Source organism: Zymoseptoria tritici, chromosome 9, assembly GCF_000219625.1.
Source record: "Zymoseptoria tritici IPO323 chromosome 9, whole genome shotgun sequence".
NCBI lineage: Eukaryota > Fungi > Ascomycota > Dothideomycetes > Mycosphaerellales > Mycosphaerellaceae > Zymoseptoria > Zymoseptoria tritici.
Window position 1 is genome coordinate 2,040,441 of NC_018210.1, and position 16,006 is coordinate 2,056,446.

Consider the following 16,006-nt stretch of genomic DNA (forward strand, 5'->3'; position numbering starts at 1 on the left):
ATCAATGAATCTTTGCTGGTGTGAAAGTCCATCTTTCGAGTCTTGTAGCCGTGAAACAGCTGTTCTGCCGTGCAGCTCTGGCATCCAGGACTGAGGGTGCGGTGCATGCGGATCTCCGCTGCAGTCAATTTGGCAAGTCTAGGCACTCGTAATTCAAATCTCGAGTGGCAAGCAGCTCGAGATCTGGGCAAGTGGCGCCTCAGATCTGTGTTCTGCGCATCGGACGCAGGCAACGGCACAAGTCTAGAACAGACATGCCGCATATGGCAACAATAGCGAAGCGGCTCTGCCGTATGCTGGTGAGTGGAGCTACCCAGCCCAGTTCTGATGAACGTCTCTCGAGATGAACACATTTGGAATTTGATGCTTGTATGTTGTATGTCCAGGCTGGTAGTCTCCCAAATGGTGCAACGTAGCGATGGATTCCGCTCCGAGCTCTGGAAAATAGAAGCATGCTCTGTCAACGGGTTTCCTGTTCAGGGAATACTGCTCCAATCATGCGAGGGAAATGCTTATCCAGATCTCGGCAGAGCCGACCTTGTGATCCGCCGTACTGCCGCAACGATGTCCAAAAAGCGGATACCCACCAGGATGAAGAACTGTAGGTGGAAAGCGGAGCTGAGCTCCAGAACATTGCAAACATCCCATATTGCAAGGAGTGAAAGAGTCTCGACACCATCGCAGCACACTCGACTCTTACGAGAACAATGGGCATAGACTCACACGATAGACAGCATAGCCATGCTACATGTGTTGCGCAGGATATCGAATAAAAGGTGCGGATCGCGGTTTCGTTCTCTCATGCTGTACAGGTTCGAAACGAGGAGGCGGATGAAGATTGTTGAAAACTTGGTCGAAAGAAAAGTTTGGGCACGACAATGCCTGATCCTGCACGCCACACCTCAATGCCGGTTGGGATCGGACGGGAGTCCTTGCGTTTCAACGCGTTATGTGGAGGAGTACCGAGATCTGGAACATTTTCACCGGGTACCGGGTGCTTGATGGGTGTCATCTTTCAGTAGCGTTGTGTGGAGAAGCATGGATTCCCTGGCCAAGATGACAGCGCTGACACGAAGTGATGTTTGATGATTCGGCATCGAGTCTGCTTCTTCTCGCAACGGTATTTCGCCCGTGTTCTTGCCGTGCTGGGCGCCTTTGCGTGAACGCAAGCGGGATTGCGCTCTAAATCTCGGTCTGTGAGTCTGTTAAGCTCGACTGTCGATGCCTTCAAGGTAACAGTGTAAAACATGAAGATGGCTTGCAGGGATCAATGCAAGGTTGTGCCCGAGACACATGCCGAATACCTCAGACATCGTGTCAGGATAGAAGTCTCCACAGAAGTTGTGCGATACGCGAAGCCAGCCGTCCAGTTTCGAAAAATCAGGGAGTGTCCTGGTGGATTGGTGATTTCCTGCTCAGCGTCGTTCGGACAAGCCTATCTTGTCACATCACGTTTCAACATGTCGAGGATTCGTTGAGCGTCGACCTGACTAGGCGTATTGGACTCAGATCGCACGATCTCCTTCTCTGGAAGCGATCCGGCGGACCGCAGAGCATCTTGAAGTTCGATTTCTTCACCCTTGCGGATCTTGTCGTACTCTTTGTCGAGCAGGAAGCCGTCCGGCAGCGAGTCCGGACAATCTGGTAGCACGAAGATGGTGGGGTACTCCAGGACAGTGCGATTCTTTAGACATTCTGTCATGCTGTCTCCCGCATGCAAAGGAATGAGAACTTTCGATGCCGAGGTTGTGCCAGTCTTGAGCAAATAGAAGTAGCGTTTCGAATCGGGATGTGCTTCTGCGGCTGGGTCGCTCTTGGTGCAGGGTTCAGCATCAGCGGTAGTTGTCGCGTCCAGACCGTTAGCCTGGGTCAGAGGATTGTCGGTAATAGATTCAGTGGAATGGCTGACTCCCACATCCTCGACCTTGGATATATCTTGGACAGTTCCCTCAGCAGATGGTGTCTCAATGGGAAGTGCATCTAATTTCCGCCGTTTGATTTTGCGACCCGAGGATGACCCAGCTGCAGACTTGCGCTCGGCTGTATCTTTCTCCAGCCGCATGAGCTGATGAGCGTCGGCCACGGTGCTTGACTCCAGACAATTATGCTGAATGTCCCGGTCGCCGTGCGCATCAACCCACTCGACCGTCCACATGACATGCTGGCGTCTACGGAACTGTCAGTACCTGTCAATCCGATGATCACTGGCCAGCGCGTACTTTGTTGAGCGGGTCTGATTGGTCTTCTGACGACTCATTCCTCGAGGAGCTCGGTTGACGGCGATGCGATTCATGGTCAGGTAGCGTTGCAGGAGACTTTCGGGGTGCAGACCCCTTTCGAAGACCTTGCTCGCATCTTTGCCATTGACGCCACGATCCTGGGCCTCGCGACTGGCATGATCGATGGTACGCTCAACACTTTTGAGGTAATTGTAGTCGCGGTCGATACCGGCGGGCGTGGCGAGCTCACTCTTCTTGACATAGACAGCTTCATCCCGCTTGCCATTGCACGAAGCTCTCTGCTGGTGGCGCTTGTAGCAAGGCAACGAACATGTGCGGGTCTTGCATCTTGGGCATCGATACTTGGGCTTTTCCGTGAAGCTACTCGAGTCAGCACAAGTGGGGTCGAGATGAATGAAATCGCACGTGATGATGATGGGGAAAAGAGCTGATAGAATGACGATGAAAGGCGTCGACCTACCAAATAGTGCACAACTCGGACAAGAGAGCCTCGTCGGACATGACGGACAGATCGTTGCGCTGTGCTCTTGTGACTACGTTGCTTGCGACAGGACGGGCACAGCCGGAGAAGGCGATCCTACCTCGCCGCTGTTGGTGATATTGCGAAGTGGAAGGATTTTGGTGGAGAGTTGTGATGGGATTGGCGTTCATCAATAGATGAATCTATGCAAAGCGTGATGGCCGTCCTGGATACAAAGCAAGTGAAGGCGTAGGCGTAGTGATGTCGATGAAAGTTCTTGCCCGAGTGTGTGTGGATGCAGGTGGATGTTTCAGATTTCTGTAGGCGCGTTGGAGGCGTAAAATAGTGGCCGTTGACTCGCGGCTGTCGGAGCGGGAGCGTCCGCTTTCGATCTTCAGTTCAGCGAGACTGAACTGCTACAAATAATGTCAAAGATACAGAGAGAGATCTCGCTGCCCAAAAACGATCTGCTGTCGTGGAGAAGCGGAGAAGACTACTGGTATTCCGAGGCTCGCATGGACAACTCGACGGAGGATGGCCAACGCGGCTGGGCTTGGACGGAGTGACGGACGGGATGATGGGCCTGGATCTACACATTGCCTGACTCTCACAGTCGATGATCACAAAGCCTCAACGCAGAACATCTTTTGACAAGCGCCTGCCCAAAAGGTACACGCTTGTTTCATGTCTCCCTACTGTGATGATCAGCAGAACAAGCGTCGACCTTATGTTGCTCACGCCATGTCCGAGCCCTTGGTCCTCGTGCGGGCGATGTGCAATGCGAGTCAGACTGGTGTTGGGGCCGTCGGTATTCGTCATGCAGGCCACAATGCCTTGTCACGCCGTAGCATGATCTGCGAGACCGAGCATCGCAGCGGTGACATATCAGCATGCCAGGACCGAAATCGCTCATTCTGAAGCAGATGGACAGACAGGACAGTTGGAAAGAGTGCCTGTCACCTCTACCATGCACAGCAGATAGTAGCCCACATCGCAGATTCGAACTTCCCAGCGACATCCTAACTTGAAGACAATATGTACAACATCAGCTCCTTGCTCTTCTAGACCGAATTGGAGAGGCCTTGGCCCTTCGGGTGCATGAGTCGGACAAGCTACGATCGGGGAAGCGAGGCGTTTGCAGGTGAACCCCGGTCTCCAAGCTTGACACACTACTGCAGTCGCATCGCACCCATGCGGTCGTCGCCCGAAATGACCAATGTCGTGCAATTTACTTTCGAGTTGCAGGTGTGTGGGTTTGTGTTGTTGGTACATGTTGCTGGTTGACGGTGGAGGCAAAATACAAACAGAAGCAGCCGGCAATGGCATACACTCATCAGGACATCCCTCCCTCGACGATGGCAACGCACGTGGAATGATGATCAGTGCGACGCGAGAGGCGGACGGGACGAATCATCCAATTGAGTTTGGCCGCCCTGATCGGCGCAAGAACCAAGGCGAGAGTCGGCTTGGACGCTAGTGAGTGGCCATCTCGACGACTGACCATTGAGACGGACTTGTACCCGGCACATCACACCCACTACACACAGACTACACACAGACTACACACAGACTACACACAGACTACACACAGACTACACTCGCTCATGGCCTCCACCCGCCACTCCACGGTCCGAGCAGTGCCGCTGCATGAGCCAGGAGCTCGCTCGGGGCATGCAGGGATCAGGTTGCACCCTGGTCAAACATGCATGCCAGCCATATCACTCATCTTCCGTCGCGGCATGTGCAGGTTTGGTCCAACTCACCTCAGCCTCTTCCGCACCGTCGTTTCTCTTTCCCCTCCAATTTCCCGGCAGCTGAGCTGACCATCATCTAATCGTCCATCTATCATTCTGTTCATTGCCCTTCTGCTGCTGTATATCACTGCAACGCCCGTACGACCGCAGACCATCCGGCCCGTCCTGAGTCTGACCGTGCCTGCGACGTGCAGCGGCGCCAACGACCTGGCGCAAACCAAGAGCCCCTTTCTACCATCACCACTTCGGCCGACTTGCATCGTAGCGTTGCAATAAACTCCGCATCGGCCGTCTGGCAAAACGGCCCTCATGGCTCCTTCATTCACCTCACGTCCTCGATCCATCGAGTCTGGTCGACCTGTCAGCCGCGACGACGACAGTGTCGTGATCCCGAACCGGACCTCATCACTCCACTCGCGCATCACACAACCACTGCCAGGCGCCACGATGCAGCACAAGTCCAGCAGTCGAGCGCCAAAGACCCTCACTCATGCCTACATGGTGTGCGGTGTGGGCAGGGAACCATCACAATGGGTCAAGGCTCCGGCACCAGTCCAAGGCAAGATTGGCCATCTCAAAGGTGCTGTTGGGCAGTTCTGGCTGCCTGAAATACTGGGAAGCAGTCCGAGGTTGGAACAGGATAACGACATCGCCCGCTCTCTCCATGCAGCAATGAGGGTACGTCGAAACCGCACGGACACATCCATCATACTGTATGCTGACAATTCTCCCAGGCATGTTTCCCTCACGATGTCGAAATTTGTACCGGCAGCACTCAGCCACATTGCGTGCACCATTCCTTCGTACTCCAGCAGGACTCCTCCCACACATTGTACGGCATTGCACTGCGAGTGTGGTCTCGTGCTGACGAGAAGCGCGCCGAAACGATTCGAGATCTGCGAAAGCGCACCGAGGCCGATTATTACGATTCTCCTGGCGAGACGTACTGGATCCCATACTGTCTCTCCTTCTTGTCACGATATCCACTTTACAACCTCCTCGGCGACTACCTTCGTGGCATGTGGATCCATTGGAACAAGGCTACAAATCTCTTCCACGCTGAGGAGGTGTCCCGCATTCTCAGCTTTCCAGCCCCTCGCCTGAATGACCTGGTGCGCATCGACATGAAGGACTATGCGCTCTGCTATCAATTCCCTTCCGCACCAACGGGCTTCCAGAACTTTGCCATGTGGCCTCTATTCTCCTGCCTGTCGATTCCCAACATTGTTGGGATCCTCGAGGCTGCGGTATCACCTACACGCCGCATCATTTTCATCTCTCACTACCCTGCGATGCTCACCGTGGCCACGGAGACTGTTCGTTACATGGTCCGTGTATACGAGTGGAGCGGTCTTTATGTTCCCGTGGTGCACGCTCGCCATGCCCGCGAACTTGTGCAAGAACCTGGTCCATATATCCTTGGGCTGACTGCGGAATGCCGGACTCTCTTCACAGCACCATCAGATGCTCTGGTTGTGGATCTCGACCGCAACTTCGTGCTCACCTCAAGTCCGCCCACAGCATGGACCGCCCGCCAACGCTCCAAGCTCATCAACCGGATGACTCAAGCTCTCGATGGCGATGTTGCTCCTTCGGGCGTGCCTTCTCACCTCCGGTCAGCATACGGCGGCGGCAAGCTCATTCCGGCTGGTCAGATCATCGTCATGCGTGGCGAAGTCGAGAGTGTTCACGATCCAGAATGGTGGAACCAGGACGAGGTCATGAAGGTCATGGACCACGCGTGTGAGAAATTGGTGAGTATTCCTTGATGTGAATAGTCACAATCGATTGCTGACATTGTTGATTCAGGGCAAAAACACCGGCGTTAGAGCCGTCTTTGGTGGAGCGCAAAAGAAGCCATTGACGACCAAGGTCTCCATGCGACACTTGAACGAGATTGTCCGCGAGCGAAATCAGTACTCTCGCGATGCCATGGAAGCCTGGCAAGATTTCATCAACCTCAAAGGACGCATGGATATGGAGCTCTCCAAGGTTTCGAAGCGCAACAACTACCTTGTCGAAGAGCTGGAGAGCTGGAAGCAGCAGTTCCTCAAGTTCCAGACATTTGCTGAGCAGCTCACTAAGGAGACGAATGAGCTCAAGATCAAGATTGAAGGCCACAAGCGGGAGAACCGTCGCCTGAATTCCATGATCGATCAACACAAGGACGATTCTCAAAGGTTGACGGTCCGTCTTTCGGGCACGGAGAAGCAGAGAGACGATGCTTTGCAGGCATTGGTCTTGCAGCAGGAGATTGCAGAAGAGCTCGAGCGAGAACGGAAGAGAAACAAGAAGGATCTGTCTGCCCTGCAGCACACCAACGTCACGCTTCTCCGCCAGCGGGATGAAGCTCAACGAGTCGTTCTCCATCTACGTGCGTTGATCGACGGGCAGGCTCACCACATGGAACACATTGTCAAATCGATTGGCGATGTGCCTGAGGCGGCTGAACTGACGAATGCTACGGGAGTGGAAGGCGCAGAGAAGGACCAAGCCGAGATCAGCCCGGTCCGTCCACAGAGTGCCGCCTGGTCAAGAGCTTCCTCTCGAGCAAGCACGCGCATGTCGCAATACCGCACAGATGGTGAGGAAGCCTCCTCCCCATTGGAGTCGCGGATGTCCATGACTACCGCGGCACGCAAACGTGGATCTGGGTCCAACATGGCTGACGTTGCAGACCGTCACCTCCGAGACAAGACGGACGCCATCGCCTACATCATCCGCAACATTTCCGAGCAGTGCGCCGCCGCTGTGGAAGGTTTGGACCTGGCCCGCCGCGCCGAGACCGTCAGCAGTGAAGGCGGCGATGACGACTCACGATCGGAATCCGGAAAGCAGCGTGGCAAGCGTTCGAAGAAGCGCATGTCTGCTGACTCCATGTCCGGCCATGGCGACAACGACAACGGGTCAGATTTCGACTCTGGCGACAACAGATCCGAGGCCAGATCCAGCTATCTTCATCCGAAGCGAGGCTCGTCCAATGTGCCGCCCACGCCTGAGCTGGTTCATGATCGTAGCTCTACCAGCATGAGTGTCGCTAGTGAGAGTACCACGGCCACACCCCAGCGGTACAGCCTTCAAAGCCAGTACCGCACTCATGAGGAGGGCATTCCTGAGGTGCCCGCTCAGATCGTCGATGGTGAGCTGCTCGAGGCGCTGGAGGAGGAGCAGCCTGTCACCAAATTCAACGCACGTGGCCTGGAACGTCAACAAGCTGTTGCCGAGCATGGTCAATGACTACCACGCCCCCTCAGCAAGCGTATATCACGAGGCAGATTCCCTGTCCTTACAATTGTTGATTGATCGAAGGGGGCTTGAGGTGGCGAAGGGCGATACCTGCTCCGCCATCATCTGTCTGCGAGCTTCACTGCGCAGCATGGCACCACTGTCATGCTGTCAACCTTTTCTCACGGCCTATCTAATACCCATCCTTGCGCGGAGTCTTTGAATTTGGGTCGGGCAGGCAAAAGTTGTCTGGATGTGCCCTCATCTTCGGGCGATCTACGAAGGAGCACTCATTTATTTTGTATGTAGCTGGAATGAGAAGATTGCACCTCGTGTCGAAAGTGGTGTCCGTCAAATTTGTGAGTCGCACAGTCGTACCTTCTCACGCTTCTTTCCTTCACATAGTTCTACTCGACTGCCTACAAAACCTTATTTTCACTTCAGCATATTCGAATCTCGCGTCTGGTTTCTGCGCCTTCCATCTCGACTTTACATTGTTCAACTCTCTCCCACGCACTCCGACATCACCGCCGCCCGCCATGGACGCCACACTTCACTGCAACGCCATCAAATGCCGCGCAGAGTGCTTGGATCAGGCGGTGGTCACCACCTGCAGCCACATCTTCTGCCTCCGATGCGCCGACGACCTTGGACTCACCAATCCCAAAGACGGCCATCGCATATGCCCGGCATGCTCCGCACAGCTCGAACTCCTCGTGAGGGTGACGAATGCCGTGGCGTGTCGTCCATCACTGACACCGACCGACACAGGATGACGCCGTCTGCACTTCACTGAATCCGTCCGAAGACTACAAGACCAGCATCCTCAGTGGACTTTCACCCACTATCATCATGGACTGCGTCAGTCGAGGACTCGGATTCTGGAGCTACCAGATGTCGCAGGAGATGTGCGGGTCGCAGCGCTGCTGGGTGTGGATGCATGCTGACTGACCTTCACCAGCAATTATCAGCAATTCCTCGGAAAGAAGCTGACGCAGAGCTACCGATCCATCAGCGAGCAACTCGATAGCAACGCACGTCAGGCGAATGAGGACATCCAGCGACTCAACGAGAAGATCGAAGGTCCGTGAAGCCTTTGCGATATCGCAGTACGAATACCGCTGACGTGACAAAGGCCTCACACTGAATCTCCACGACGTCGAACGCAAGCATCAGCGACTGCACGGAGAACTTCAAAAGACAGCGGAACAGCTCAAACAATGTCGCGCTGTGAATAGGAACTTCGTCCAAAAGAACAATGTGGCTGGGCTTGAAGCTGCCGCCGAGCATGACGCTGAGCACGTTTTGCAAGCAGCCGCTGCCGCCGACTCCCGATATCGCGATCCAGGTCAACGTCCGGCCGGTCATCGATCCGGCCGTCAGAATAGCGATGGAAGTGCTGGTGCGGAGGATCGTCGACCACGTTTGACTCTCGGAAATCCTGCTCAAAACCATCGCAGTACTCAAGGCAGTCGCGCTGGGCAAGGTTCATCTCGTAAGTTTTCAATGTTGTGTTGATGTTGATCCAAGTTGACATTCCACCCAGACAGCTTCCCGGGTCAGATTCCGGGTGGCGCCAATCGCACACCTTTGTCCAACGCTGGCTACGGTAGCTATGTTTCGAATGTGTTGAGCAACCTGGGCGGTCAGCCATTTCAGACGAATTCGAATCGTGCGAGTTTCCGAAACGCCGACCATGGTAGATACCGGAATGAGCGCAGTCCAGCTGGAGGCCAGGGCTTGACCTCGAACATCAAAGTCGGTCGACCTCCACAGCAATTTGCCCAGCAGAGCCGGCCGTATGTCGGTGGGTTGCCGCTCAACATGACTGCTCGATAGAAGCCTGTTGGACACATGGAGTGGAACATATCCGAACGTTGATCAGTGGCGGTCTTGCGGAGGAGTGACGATTCAGCGATGAGAGATCGCGAGCGAGCATGCAAGTCGGAAGTGCAGCGATCACATGGTCTGGGATGTTTGAATGTATGAGTATCAAAGCAGATATTGCTATTTCTATGAGGTCGGAAGGGGTCTTCAGCAGTCTACAAAGGTTCAAAGCTGACGATCTGGCTGCGTCTTCCTTCCTGGTGACTCACAAGATTGATGTAAGCTGACTGCATGAGACTTTCCTCCAGTACCTTCGTCGCGGCGACACTTGTCGGTGTCGAACGGAAACAACATGCAGAGAACGCAAGTCCAGAATCTGTCGTGCTTGCCCGCCTCGCCTTGAAGATTCGAGTGGCGGCCAGCTTCGGAACGTCTTTATGGTTTAGTCGCCCGCGAGGACCGAGCCGACACCTAAAAATGTGCAACAGCACTGCACTACGATGTTCCCAAGAATAATTCCACCGCCTTCAGCAGGTCGAGATAATCGCCCAGCGGCGGAGTCTCGCTCTGGCACCTCGAAATGGCGTCCGCCGAGAATAGAAATGTCATTCACATGACCCAAGAGGTGCGATGGACGTCGATAACGCATGTATCTATTCATCACTGCTGATGTTTTGAAGGAAAGCGATCGCATGAGAGAGACTGTGCAGAACAGACTGCGAAAATGTCAAGAACTGAAGGGCCAAGCACGGGAGAAGAGGGACCGGAAAGATGCCATCAGTTTTGCGACACAGTCTTCTCTCATGGCAGATATGGCAGGCCAGATTGAACCTGGCATGTCCGTGAGCTCCCGACCTGACGCTATGGTTGCCTTGGCCGTTGGCAATCCTTTCCCGCCCAGCACGACCAAGCTGGATGATCTGAAGCCGATGTTAATCTCGGAGCTGCAGATCGACACGCATCATCAAGGTCGAGTGCTGGATGTCAAGCGGTGTGCTGCTGTCGTCGAGCTCGTAGCTTACTCGTGGACCATTGTGGAAGACAAGGCAGGTGATGTCGAGCGGATGGAAGTCTACCTGCATAAATTCAAGCGAGGCGAAGAAGCCCTGGACTGCGGGCCGAACTTTCGAATCAAGGAGCCTTATTTCACCATCAACGAGCAAGGAGAACCCACAATTCGAATACATCATCCGTCAGATCTCGTTCGTCTTGATACGGAACCTGTGCCGAAGACTGCTCAGAAGTGCAAAGATCTGGGCAATGCCGCGCTCAAGCGGAAGGAGTACTTCGATTCCATCCGACGATACACGCAAGGACTGGAGCTGTGCGGGAAGGACGGTGGGGAGGACATTCGACATGACATCTACCGAAATCGAGCGCATGTCAACCTCTTGCTGAATCGTTTCGACGAGGCTAAAGCGGACGGACTGGCATCGGTGACTGGTGGTGGAGATGAGAAGAGTCGACTTCTCGACAGCAAAGCCCAATATCGAGCTGGATGTGCTGCCTACAGTCTGGGGCAATTCGAGGATGCGCAGCGATCGTTCAAGGCTGCGAAGGAACTGGCGCCGGAAGACAAGGATACGAACACGTTCTTGCGTAATATCGAGGCCAGGCTCCGCGAGCAAGTTTCGGGAGACTACAACTTTACCAAAATCAGGCTGAAGCTTTCGAAAGCCCGGCCTCGGGTCGATGCGGCCACCTTCGTTGGGAATGTTGATGTCCAAGACAGTCCTCTTGGTGGTCGTGGAGTGTTTGCTACGAAGGAGATCAGGGCCGGGGAGCTCATACTTTGCGAGAAGGCGTTCTGCGTCGCATGGGGCCACGAGGAGGAGTCATGGACCGCTATGACTTACGATGCGAGAGACGACAGGATCAGAGCGTATCCTGCCGGGCTGACCAAGGTAATCGTACAGAAGCTTCTGAACAACCCGTCGCAGATTGAGAAGGTCATGGATCTGTTCGGTGACTGGAGGAGCATCGGAAAGGAGGTGCTGATTGGGGAGGATGGTCCGGTAGTGGTGAGTTCTGATGGGCTGCCTGCCTGCTTGCCGTGATGCTTTGCTGACCTCGGAGACAGGAAGCCTTTCAAGTTCACGACGTGGTTTGCAGGAACGCATTCGGCCCTGGTGCGGTCATCGCTGGCGAGGCCGAGAACATTAGGAAGGCTAGCACGGGACTCTGGCTGATGGCTGCATATATTAACCACTCGTGTTTGCCGAATGCGGAGAAGAGCTTCCTCGGCGATTTGATGGTGGTCAGAGCAACGAGGAACATTACGGCCGGAAGCGAGATCACACACAGTTACGACTCCTCGTCGGATTACGACGCACGACAGGAGGCGTTGATGAAGACTTGGGGTTTCCGCTGCCGCTGCGAACTGTGTAAAGCGGACGGTGGTGATGCTACCGAGGTGAGAAAGAAGAGGAGGAACTTGGAACAGCAGGCTCTTGCGGTGGTGGCGAAGGAGCATCCAAGCAGTGCGAGACGGACGACAGTATTGAAGGTGGAGCGTTTGGCGAAGTTGATCAACGAGACCTATGATGATGAAAGATACAAGGACCTTCCGCGGATGGCTCTCGCGCAGATCGAGGCATGGCTGGGTCAAGCGGTAAGGCGGTGAGTGCGAAGAGCTATTTGGACTGAAATGCGCTGGACACATCCTAGCGGCGAAGCTATTTTCATCGATGAATACAAACAAAAAGCATCACCTGGTCAACAATTTTTCACTGCCTGTTACGAAGTGATGTGGTTTCACCGGTGCCTCAGGCCTCTGCTGAGTCACCTATCGATAAGCTGAAGCTACCCTTCTAGCTTTCACGTTCACAGACATTCATAGATTCGTACAACTACAAGTCTATTCATCAAATCAGTCCCTTTACCCTCTACCGTGTGACACTGCCCGGCTCAAACAGGGTCAATGACGCCACACCGAAGATGCGGACCAGCGGTGCGAGGCAACAGAGAGAGACAAACATCGACAGGTCGGGATCGTGTCGCAAAATCGATTCAAGATGCCAATTTACAGACTCTTAGCCATAGTTTGGCGGCAATGAGCTCGGGTTGACACGGGCATCCTGGTAGGATGGCAGATTTTCGTCCACAGATTCAAGCTCAGGCCCTCCTGGACGCGGGCCCAGCGTCGTTGAATATTCTTGGTCAAAGTTGATGCTCTCATGGCCGATTTTCATCTTCATCTTGATTCGCAAGCAGTATCTTCGTGAGAGCATGCTGTGCTTGAAAGAGCTAGGCCAGCCATAGATCGCATCCACCTCGAGGTTCACGCTGTGCTCATTCGCTTTCGAGAGCTGCAGCGGCAGCAATGTCTTGCTGACCAGCCTTTGGAGACTCCGACGATCACTCCGCTCGTACGGACCTTTGATCCGCTTGTCCGTCTTACACCAGGTGTAGGCGACGAGATCGGCGCGGAAGGATGTCAGAGATACTTCGGGAAGACTATCACCGTGGATGCTGATTGAGAAGCGCGGTCTGTAGCCGGGGAAGACACGCTCCATGTTGCTGCAGTGCATCTGAAGGGCTGTCGTTTGTGAAGATGTAAAAACAGCTCTGAGCTTCTCCTGCGGTTTTGAAGAGCGCTTGCTCTGCGGGAGCAAGGCTCGGCTATCGATCGAGACTTTCTGTGTGATCATGGTACCCTCGGCATCGACGCTGCCTTCTGGTCGCGGGAGATTATACTCAATCTCAGGCTGGCTGTTGTGTTCGGGAATGACCGTTTTGATGTCAATGCCAGGCACCTCCAGCTTCACCCCCACTCGGTACACCGCATCCAAGCTGACGCTGTCTGGAAATTCGGAGAAGTAATAGCTGAACGTCGGCGGTATAGCCTCGCCTGAGACGGAGGAAGGAAACGTGATGCGAAAAGGGAACTCCCGACAGTCGCCGGCTTCGGCTTTGAATGTGCCTTCGAAGACTGGGAAGGCGACGAGAAATAAGAGGCATCCATGCTCAACCGGCATATCTCGTTCCTGCTTTACGATGATCTTGATCTTTGAACGCAATGTGACTTCAATCTTGATCGGCGCAAAAAGAGTCGCGGCCGGCGCGGGCGATCGGAAGAGGCTGGTCTGTGGCGAATATGTAAGAGTGATCTTACCGGTGATGGCGTCTCTAGGACCAAAGTGTGGGCGAGTTTCATCATCGATGAGTATCTTTGCGATCAGGATTCCTAGCTTTGCGGTTGACATTGTGTGGATGTGTGAGGTACATGGTCTGCGGGGTGAGGTTGGATGTTTGTGGATTATAGTTCGATCTTCGTTGTGGTGGGGAAGGTCTGAGGTAGGCCGATCATGTTTGTCTCCACGTACCTTCTCTGCAGATGCGCTGTGACAAGTTCTTGATGTGATATGCGATATTGACCACGTAGCCGAGGTCACCGAAGCTTGTTAGAGCTCCGGCACTTAGTGCATTGCACAATCTCCTCGATCAACGAGGAAAGCACGTCCCTCTTCAAGCTCTCACTTCTGATCCATATCTCAATCTGGCGAGGCGAAAATGCTCAGCCTCGAGCTTTTTCGGCTCCAGATCCTCAAAAGCCATGCTCCAGACTGCCTGAGCTTCATCTCGCTGCGTCTTCCGTGCAGACTCCAGGCCTGCAGACTGTCAGCTTGCCACGGGACTTTGTTTTGCCTTCACACAGAACTCACCAATATGCTGAGCTTGCACAGGGTACAAGGCATATCTAGCATAGCCACGCTCTACTGCGAGCTGGTCAAGCATGAGATCAACCTGCCCGCTCTTCCGCTCTTGTAGATAGTCCATCATTGGGGGAATGCTTTCCCTTGGGAAGATCAAAGCTTGCGAGCAACAGCCAAAGGACTCTTCGACTACTCCGGGAGAGGGCGGCAGCAGGGAAGCTTTTCCACATTGATAGAACAGGATCACCAGGCCGGGAATGAGGATTCCGGTAATGGCCAAGAGCGTTCCAACATCTAGATATCGCCGCGTCCACTGCCATCTCCGTCGGATTGCCATGCTGGAAAGTGATACGAATAGCGTGATGCCAAAGATGATCGGGTACTCGTGATTCTCTCCAATGTTCTTCCCGGCCCAGCCGATCGATCGCTCTTGATTGAAAAGTCGCATGAACAGGTATTGATCAACGGTCGTTGCTGCGATTTTGTCGAGACCGGAAAGTGCCTGCATCAACCAGCCATTGGCGAGTAGCACGTCATCTTCGAAGACCGCAACATAGCGGGCGTCGGTGTCGAGGCATCTTTGCAGAGCTGTTCTGTAGTCGTAGACGCCCTTTTCGGCAAACTCTTCCTTCTCCGCGAGGCCTGTGATGTAAGTCTCTTCTTCTGGATCTTTGAATGAATAACCGTCAAAGCGATCGACGGCATCATGAAGCCAGGATCTGTTCCAGCTAGGGTGATGACTGGGATCTGGTTCGGCGTTGAGGATGTTGATGTACAGTTCGCTTCTCTCCGGTGTTGTCAGGCCTTGAAGGATGCTGGCTATGGTGGTCTGTATATCGTCAGTCTATGTAGTGGAGACCTACAGACGACCTCGCACTTCTAAGTAACTCGTCTCCTTCCTGCCCACCGAGCTAAGCGAAATGCAGAGGCTTCGATTCTTCGCGGCCTCGGCCGTTCGTCCAGCTTGGAAATCGGCGATGAATTGCTGAGTTTCTGCCTTGCGCAAGAGGCTGTATCGCTGCTCAAAAGCTCTGGTCCTATCGAAGAAGATGCTTCCCGGATCGCGGTAAAAGTGTATCGAGCCGTACAGTACAAGGATAAGCAGAAAGATGACGGAGAGTGTGGCCTTGCACAGTAGTAAGATCATGTCGGCAGGGGTCAGTTCGTGTTACCCCGGCGGTATGATGCCTCCAAGAGGTAGGGGTTCGAGAGTTTGTTCATGTCAGCAATTTGCCAAAAGTCGTCTTTCGACTTTGAATCGCATTCACTCGCTCTGACAGTTTGCAATGTTCTACAAAAGTAGCTACATATTGTCTCAAAGATAGTGACTGCCGTTTCATGCCCATCTGAGCCTGTCGAACGAAGAGTACAGCTCCAAGGTTGGTGGATATCTCAAGTAGGCTTAGTAGGGCAGGCGGTCGTGGTATGCCAAAAGTCATCGGCGGAGGACGGCTGATCCCGCCCCCGCGTTTCGGAGAGCGTACATAACGCCTGACAATTTCTCTTCTTCAACTTCTGTCTTCACTGCTTCAGCGCTCGGTCTGCTGTCCCCGACACTCGTACCTGGACGTTCCATTGACCAGAGGTCAACGAGACGGCCCATTGTCCTCGACTTTCGTTGCATACGTGTTCTCGCCGTCCGAGCGGGGGGCCGATGTTACACATCCGACAGGGTACGGTGGTAGGTATCATGGACCTGCTGTTAGCCATACATTGATTCTGGCATTGCCGGCTTCGATCGCTGTACAACTAAGGTGTTTGCATGCCTACTTGGCCGTATATGTACGTTGTGGGTAAGCCGGGTCGAACAGCTATATTAGTACGATACCTGCACGGAGCCGTACA

At 54.0% G+C, this 16,006-nt stretch overlaps 6 protein-coding genes across 6 annotated transcripts; 3 read left to right on the plus strand and 3 right to left on the minus strand.

Annotated features, from left to right (window-relative positions):
• Positions 1 to 838: 838 nt before the first annotated feature.
• On the minus strand, positions 839 to 1,410 carry MYCGRDRAFT_105810 (uncharacterized protein; the record flags this gene model as incomplete). The annotated part of the gene is made up of 1 exon (XM_003849515.1): positions 839 to 1,410. The coding sequence occupies one exon, from the start codon at positions 1,247 to 1,249 to the stop codon at positions 1,016 to 1,018; it is 234 nt and encodes a 77-aa protein (XP_003849563.1).
• Positions 1,411 to 1,435: 25 nt separating this feature from the next.
• Positions 1,436 to 2,741, minus strand: MYCGRDRAFT_47206 (uncharacterized protein; the record flags this gene model as incomplete). The annotated part of the gene is made up of 4 exons (XM_003849514.1): positions 1,436 to 1,935; positions 2,008 to 2,168; positions 2,220 to 2,600; positions 2,701 to 2,741. The coding sequence occupies 4 exons, from the start codon at positions 2,739 to 2,741 to the stop codon at positions 1,436 to 1,438; spliced, it is 1,083 nt and encodes a 360-aa protein (XP_003849562.1).
• Positions 2,742 to 4,763: 2,022 nt separating this feature from the next.
• On the plus strand, positions 4,764 to 8,014 carry MYCGRDRAFT_75953 (uncharacterized protein; the record flags this gene model as incomplete). Its single annotated transcript, XM_003849496.1, has 3 exons — positions 4,764 to 5,132; positions 5,189 to 6,208; positions 6,264 to 8,014. The coding sequence occupies 3 exons, from the start codon at positions 4,764 to 4,766 to the stop codon at positions 7,689 to 7,691; spliced, it is 2,817 nt and encodes a 938-aa protein (XP_003849544.1).
• A 204-nt stretch (positions 8,015 to 8,218) lies between these two features.
• MYCGRDRAFT_62778 (uncharacterized protein) lies at positions 8,219 to 8,991 on the plus strand (the record flags this gene model as incomplete). The annotated part of the gene is made up of 4 exons (XM_003849497.1): positions 8,219 to 8,395; positions 8,451 to 8,587; positions 8,641 to 8,762; positions 8,815 to 8,991. Coding segments are annotated over 4 exons (612 nt in total), but the record flags the coding sequence as incomplete, so codon positions are not given.
• A 1,162-nt stretch (positions 8,992 to 10,153) lies between these two features.
• MYCGRDRAFT_48051 (uncharacterized protein) lies at positions 10,154 to 12,129 on the plus strand (the record flags this gene model as incomplete). The annotated part of the gene is made up of 2 exons (XM_003849498.1): positions 10,154 to 11,516; positions 11,591 to 12,129. 2 exons carry the CDS (start codon positions 10,154 to 10,156, stop codon positions 12,127 to 12,129), a joined length of 1,902 nt encoding a protein of 633 aa, XP_003849546.1.
• Positions 12,130 to 13,973: 1,844 nt separating this feature from the next.
• On the minus strand, positions 13,974 to 15,308 carry MYCGRDRAFT_48212 (uncharacterized protein; the record flags this gene model as incomplete). Its single annotated transcript, XM_003849513.1, has 3 exons — positions 13,974 to 14,116; positions 14,171 to 14,990; positions 15,039 to 15,308. The coding sequence occupies 3 exons, from the start codon at positions 15,306 to 15,308 to the stop codon at positions 13,974 to 13,976; spliced, it is 1,233 nt and encodes a 410-aa protein (XP_003849561.1).
• Between the last annotated feature and the right edge of the window lie 698 nt (positions 15,309 to 16,006).